We start from the raw sequence: 7,643 nt of genomic DNA, 5'->3' as shown, positions 1-7,643 counted from the left end.
ATTTTCATTGTCATCTCTTTAGTGGAGTCAGTTGACATTAAGCTAGAACTTGGAAAAGGTTTGTGAAATTTTGAGTCCAAGTATGCTAGCTCAAGCTTCGTTCATTTGGATCCATGAGGTCACTACCACAAGTTTAGAATAGGGTTCGTTAAACTAGCTAAGTCAAAACAAGTTCAAGTGTTGAACTAGACGAATTTTACAAAAATTATCTAAAGGATAATTTTGTCCATTAGGACATAAGATGGTATAAATGTCAAAATAAGACTTTGGACATTGTCATATGATGACAATGGGAATTAATCCACACGTCCAAAAAGGTAGAATTGGGCCTTGAGGATTGAATTTCATTTTATGGAATTTTATGTGAAAATTCTACATGGGTTTTTCTTGTATTGTCATGAACAAATAAAGAAACATTTAGAATCTTGTTCTAGAGGAAGAAAATCGTGGCCACCATCAAATGAAGAAAGAATGAAATTATTTTGTGCATTGATGTATGAAGATACTTGCCAAAAAGGAAAAGAGGAAACAAATTTATAGCATCAAACTATTGTGTTGGACGGCCAACTAAGAGGAAAAAGGAAAACAAATTTCCAACCTTGGTATTATTATGATAGGAATGAGAAATAAAGATTGTGCTCATGAATATGTGATATTCAATAGAAAAGAGGAAATTATTGCTTCAAGGCAATCCATTCTCTTATAAATACTACACCTCATTCACAATGTTGAAACAAGTTTTTTGGTTGAGACTTTTTCTCTCTAGCTTGGCCGCCCACTTCTCTCTCCCTCTCTTCTTTTTGCTCTTTTGTTTTTGGCACCTAAGTCCTCATTAGACCTAGCGTTTTGTATTAGCTCTTTGACTCCAAGACTAGTTTTTGAGTCATTGTGTTTAATAGTGTCCACACACTAAATCCTTTTTAAATTCGAAGATTCTAGTGGTAGAAACTATCGTGGTTACTCGGATACAAGAAGACACGAAGGAGACAAGTTAAGTGGGGAGACGAGCGATTCAACCTTTCCAAAAGTTTCTCAGCGCTCAAGCTTCAAGCAAGGTTGGTACCGAGTGAAAACTCATTATAGTTTTATTTTAGATTATATGTTCATGCACTTTGTCTAGGTAGTAAAATCGTTTTACATGTTTTAAAGAATTTTTTATATTCCGCTGCTTGTTAAAAGCGATAAATTATTCTTAATCCTAGGTCTATTACAACAGGTCCGCCCGTCTTAGAATGCTTTCTCCATTGTGGAAAATGCTTCTAGTAATTGTTTTTTTTTTACCGCGAAAATAGCATGCTTAAAGTATTTTACTACGAAAATAGTTGTTTTTAAATGTAAAGAGAATTTTTCTTTATTTTTTTATGTATACCATCTTTTTTAAAAACATTGTACAATATTTGGGCTTTACTTGACTTTATTATTCTATTTAATTTAAAAATAAAATAATTTTTTACTATTTAAAAAAGCTATTTTCTAAAAGATTGAAATTATGCCCTATTTTAGAAATATTATACTTAAAACAGTTATACTTGTAATTCTCCCTTTCAATTTGATCTTGTAGGCCTTCAAAAAAAAAAAAAATTTGATCTTGTAGGCACTTTTCCCATCAGGCCCAGACGATGTTTCTCAAGTCTTCTCACCAAAGATTATTCCTTGTATTTGTTTGGTCCAATTTTGGATTTGAACCTAAGTTATTTTTTAGACAAAGAAACAAAAAACATAGCATGTGGTTTAAGTGATGGAGAAAATAATAGACTGGGTGTTTCGGTAGAGCCATCCCATTGAAGATATTTTTTGAAGGCATACTAGAAGAACAGATCTTGGACGGTGTTTTCTGACGAACAACTATGAGTTTGGGATTTTTTAAGCTTGGGAGAGTTTATGTGGGTGAGGAAGCGGCAAAAAATTACTAACCATATGAAATGTGAAGAAGTTAAAACTTATGATGTCGCGTCAAATTTTTGGAGGAGATAAGGAGGATGACACCAAAGTTAGATAGAGGATCCAAATTCTCCTTATTGGGTTGGTACTTGGTACGTATACTATTATACAAGACTTGTGGTCTATTTGCCGCACCATCTGAACTCACAACTTCATCCGAATTGTTACATAATAAATTAAACACTCAAATTGATCATTTGAATTGTCCATTTAAAATGTTGTTCGAAAAATTACGTAAAAAATAATTCAAACGAAAAATTGATAAAATAGCATTCAGTTAATTACTCGTAATAAGCCGCTTAAGATTTACAAATTACAAAATACCCAACTTTCTTTAATTATTTTTATTTCACCCAAATTAAACACGTATAATTCATAATCAATTATTCATTATGATTTTATCATCCATACACGTTTTGAGTGCAAATCAAAAGCAGTAAACAAAACTAAAGTTTGTATAAATCAACTTAAATAAATTAGGTTCAATGTCAAATAAAAAGCGCAAAATTTGTACTAATGACACTTATTATGATTTTATGCTTTACATAAGGCATCGTGTGAAATGGTATATTCGTAAATTTATGTGGTTCATTTTGATTAATAGCTATTTCTCAAATCTTTCAAAAAGATATTATACAAAGTATTTTGGTTGTTTAGCTACACTACTCAATTATAAATTATAATTATGATAATATAACTTATTTTGAAGCTCACGTAATTTTTAGTACATTTATTTTTTATTAATATTATTAAATACATAATCAAAATACTATATTTGATAAAATTTAATACATAATAACTAACCTATCTTAAATGGTGGACATTCTTTATAAATTTAATTCACTCACCTAGTAAACTTAGAAGAATAAGAATTTATTGCAATTAGTCATTCTCCTAATTTCATTTTAGAGTCTAGTTAAAATTTCATTTTATTAAGAAAATGGTCTACCAGGCCGAAGTAAATTAAACTAACTAAAATAATTAATTTAATTTACTTCGATCTAAACTATATTTTTAATAAAATAAAAAATTTGACTTTTTTTAAAAAAAATGATGGGTTATTCAAATACAAAACATAAATAAAATCCTAGCAAAACCAATTTTTTCTATAAACCGATAGGACATATTACAACAGAATATACAAACCGAATTAAGGAAGAAAGTATATGGGTAGAAAAAGGATACAAAATTTGAACTCTTCTTCTTTACTTTCCTCTCGTTTGAATTCTCTCTATTGAGGACTATATAGACAACATTTACCTATATACATATACATACATATATATGCTATGTACCGAAACGCAACATTCAAACATTTTCGGTAACGTACAACAAAGGTTTTTCTCTGTTCTACATAACTTCCTTTGCAAGTCTAGTAGACAAACGGTTCGTTCGCCCCAAAAACATAAGCTCCTGAAACAAACCAATGCACTAGCTTTGCTCACAAAACAAATATATATAAAATAAAATAACTATGGAGAGTTAAGTTACCTAAGGTGGGCATCAGAACTGAGAGGACGGCTATCCCAACAACTTTGAGAGGAAATCCAACCTTGAGCATGTCACTGATGTCGAGACGGCCTGTTGAGAATCCAACCACATTCGAAGGCGTTCCGGTGGGAAGCAAGTACGAAAACTGGGCTCCAATGGCTCCGGGAACCATTAGGAGCATAGGATGTACCTATAGGGATGAAACCAGAAAATCATTTTAGGTGGACCAAATGAAATCTTCTTAAGGAAAAAAGAAAACAATAAAATTTGGATAGTTTAAGGTAAATAATCATTCAATAATTATGTGGTTATGTAGATGATCAAACTAATTTCATGAGCAAATCAAAATGGTCTTCAAATTTTATACTTGTAACATTTTAGTGATTTTCACAACAAAATAAATTTTAAACATGTAAATGAAATTTCACCTAAGAAACTACATATATATCTTTTGCGAGTAAAATATATATAATGAATAAAAGAAACTACTCAATTATATAGAAGAACTATGCATCTGGCTAATTCAGACCTCTTGAGTTAAAATTCTAGCATAGCTATCGCTATTTTGTTTTTTATATTTGTATAGTTAGGCCATAATTTACCGAAATAAAAACACACAAAAAAAAAAAAATCTATAGAGGCGTCCCGTACCTTCATGGACTTGGCTATCTGGATGAGGAGTGGGACGAGCAGCGTGGTGGTGGCATTATTGGACGTGAATTCGGTGATGGTGCTGCTGATTAGGCATACCACTGGGGCTACGGCCCAATACGGCGCTGCCTCCAAGAAGCCCAGACCTTTTGAGAGTATCTCTGCGAGGCCGCTGGTTCTGACCCCATCGGCGATCGCAAACCCGGCCCCCAAAAGAAGCACTATGTTCCACGGAAGCTTCTTGCATTTGTTCCAGTCCATCAGCTTCTCTCCCTTCTGCTTCTTGTTCGGGATGATGAACAACAGAGTAGCCATCATCACCTGTAGCATAAAAAAAAACCATAGAATTAGTTTAGCATTGCCTATATTATTCTCTAATTTATATCTGTACTTTAATTTACAAAGGGAAAATAACACGTGATTATTTAATCTCGTAATTATATACACTGTGTGGTAATCTAATTAGTTTTAGATTTAATTATAATCTAGTATCATGGAGTTATGTATCAAAATTGAGTAAAGTTATGCGTGTGATATTTAGCAGTGACTCACACTGACAGTTCCGTCGCCGGCGAGGTCGTTGAAGAGGACTCCCCAGCCTGGAATATCGTCGGTTATGCTTCTAGTCATCCATAGAAATACCAGCATCTGCACATCCATCCTCTGTTTCATTAACAAAAATGGCAAATAACAAAAGATTAAATCAAATCATTACTTGGGATACTAACCGAAAACACGGTCAACACCATTTTCTCGGCAAAGGACATCGGACCTGCAACAAAATTAGAAAATTTAGAACCTGAATTTAATATATAAATTCAATTAAAATTTCAGAATGATACCCAACAGTCGGAGCTCGGAGTTGAGGTGTGACTTGTCGAGGTAGACAGAGAGCTCCCGAGACGACCCCCTCTTGATGTAGAGGCAGCAGAGAATGGCCCAGAAAGGGAAAAACAGAAGCACGGCCATGGGAAAGCCGAAGAAGAACCACTGGCTGAAGGTGATGGGGCCCGCGTCGGGGAAGTAGGACCTCCACATGCCGACGAGTATGAGGTTGACACCTGTCCCGGTGAGGGTGCTCATGCCGCCGATGGCCGCGGAGTAGACGACCCCGAGCACGACAGCGCGACAGAAGTTGGAGATGGCGGGGGACTGGGCGGGGCCCGCGTCGGGGAAGCGCTGGAGGACGCCCATGGCCACGGGCATCATCATCATGGCCGCCGCCACGTTGTGCATCCACATGCTCACAAACGCCGTCGTCCCGCATATCCCCAGCAGCAGCAGCGCCGGGTTCACCGGCTCCCCGCAGAACAACACCGTTATCTGCCCATTTGTAAATTGAAAAACTAAAAATATCAGAAAAAAAAAAATTAAATTTGAATAAAAAGTATAAAAAAAAATTAAAATTGAGGGGGGCTTAAGTGTTTAAATCATTTCAAGATTAGTTTTGTTGTATGAGTTCGGAACACAGGACGTACGTACGTATATGTGGCTGGCTAGCTGAGAGCAGCTCTGTTTCGTACCATACATGAAACGACATAGAGAGAGTATATATTGTTGTGTTTATGGGGGAATCAAATAGAATCATCCCACTCGAGCGAGAAAAAATTAGAATCACTAACGGATTTATAAAATAAATATAAAATTGTATATCCCCGTTTTATTTATGTAGTGTAATAAGTAAAGTTAAAACATGTAACATGATTGAGGCTTTTTTTTCGTGGAGAAACAGCTCTGTTTCTGACCATACATGAAACGACATAAAGAGAATATATATGGTTTTTTTTATAAAAAATTTGGCGAGTGACGAGTCATGTTTGTATGTATGGAATACAATAAGGAGCCTTATAAATAAATGCTGGCAAGTATGGGCGAATCAAATAGAATCATTTCAAGTAAGCAAATAAAAAAAAATTAGAATCATTCACGGATCTAAAAAAGAAAAGTAATCCTAGACTTGGCACACACTTTTGATTCCATCTATTTCTGCAGTAATAAAAGGGACAAACCAGAAAAACTTACTTACCAAGCGACGATAAAAAAAGCAGATTAACTGTTGTATAGAAATTTCACAAAGTAGACTTAATTAACAACACGTCAAAACTGATGAGTAAACATTATATTTTCACGTCGCACACTGTAATAAAACTGAATATTCTTTGCGTGAACTTTGAAATAAATAAATCGTTTCCGTGTCCATATTGATTAAAGAAGTACAAATGAGAAATTCAAACAGAGGAAGAAGTGAAAAAGAAAAGACTGACTCACATTGAGAGCTAATCTGCGGTGAATATTGTAATGCTCGACGGCGAGGGCGAGGATGAAGCTGCCGAGGACGAGGGCGATGACGTCGTCCATGAAGGAATGTGCCACGTCATCAGCGGAGGCGATTCCGAAGAGCGGAAAGAGAAAGAGCGGAGCCATGGAGGTGACGGGCATGGGGACCGCCTGAGTCATCCACCACTCGAAGATCCACGCCATCACGCCCAGCATGTTCCGGGAGCTATCTGGACCGTCCATCTTCACGCACGTGCATATCACCGCGCACATCAACGGTCCCAAAAATATGAAGAACGTCTTCGGCGTCATCACGAACGCTTTGAAGCACTCCCGGCAGCTCTGCTCCTCCGACGATGATGGCCGTTCCGTCGGATCGATCACCGGAAGAAGCGGGGTTTTCTGGTCGTCCACGAATGTTTCCACCGGAATAGCCATTTGTGAATGAGAGAAAAAGAATCTAGTTTGGTATTTGGTTGTAGAGACTGGTACGCCTTTTTATGGGAGCGTTTTGAAACATTTTTTTTACTACTCGGCAAATTTTACTTTGCCTCTTCCGTTTTTGCATTATTGGTGTACTTCTTCATAGTAATATGGGAAAATAACACATTTATACCCTGTGTTTTAGTGAAATGTCGAGTTTAACCCTCAGTTTTCAAAAATGTCGAGCTCTGTTTAACTAAAATGACGAAATTATACCCTGAAATGGACAACAGTGTCACGAATATTCTTTTTATTGACTTTTCATTGACGTTGACTATAATATTTATATATAAACACCAATTATCTTTATTCATTCGCGCCACATATGTAATTTATTTAAAAACTAAAAAATCAACAACGGTCTCTTAATCGTGAAGAACACAGAAAGAGTCAAAGAGGTAAACATCGATAGTGGATAGTCATCAAAATCGCATATTCGAACAGAGAATCCAGGATTTAGAGTTACAATTCGAACACGGAATGAAGTCATTTCTTATGAGGTATGAGTTTTATTATTTAATTTCAATTTAAGGCTATTTTTATTTCAAAATTGAGAATTTGGAAGTTAGGGTAGTGATTTAGATTTGATTTGGTTTTTCTTATATAAGAGTTAATATCAATGAAAGAGAGATTTGTGACGCTGTTATGCATTTCAGGGTATAATTTCGTCATTTTAGTTAAACAGATGGTATAATTTCGTCATTTTAGTTAAACAGAGGGTATGAACTCGACATTTTTGAAAACTGAGGGTTAAACTCGACATTTCACTAAAACACAGGGTATAAATGTGTTATTTTCCC

The 7,643-nt window shown here is 35.4% G+C and overlaps 1 protein-coding gene across 1 annotated transcript; it reads right to left on the bottom strand.

The window, feature by feature from the left end:
* Positions 1–3,017: 3,017 nt before the first annotated feature.
* On the bottom strand, positions 3,018–6,935 carry TDT (tonoplast dicarboxylate transporter). The gene is made up of 7 exons (XM_089626600.1): positions 6,352–6,935; positions 4,926–5,406; positions 4,812–4,855; positions 4,636–4,731; positions 4,084–4,404; positions 3,433–3,622; positions 3,018–3,354 (listed from the first exon to the last, which is right to left on the bottom strand). Exons 1-7 carry the CDS (start codon positions 6,796–6,798, stop codon positions 3,314–3,316), a joined length of 1,620 nt encoding a protein of 539 aa, XP_089482726.1. The 5' UTR covers positions 6,799–6,935; the 3' UTR covers positions 3,018–3,313.
* Between the last annotated feature and the right edge of the window lie 708 nt (positions 6,936–7,643).

This window comes from Urtica dioica, chromosome 9 (genome assembly GCF_054948205.1).
Source record: "Urtica dioica subsp. dioica isolate 48M chromosome 9, U.dioica_male_clone48M_v1_H2, whole genome shotgun sequence".
Classification (NCBI taxonomy): Eukaryota; Viridiplantae; Streptophyta; class Magnoliopsida; order Rosales; family Urticaceae; genus Urtica; species Urtica dioica.
This window is presented reverse-complemented; position numbering and strand designations above follow the sequence as displayed.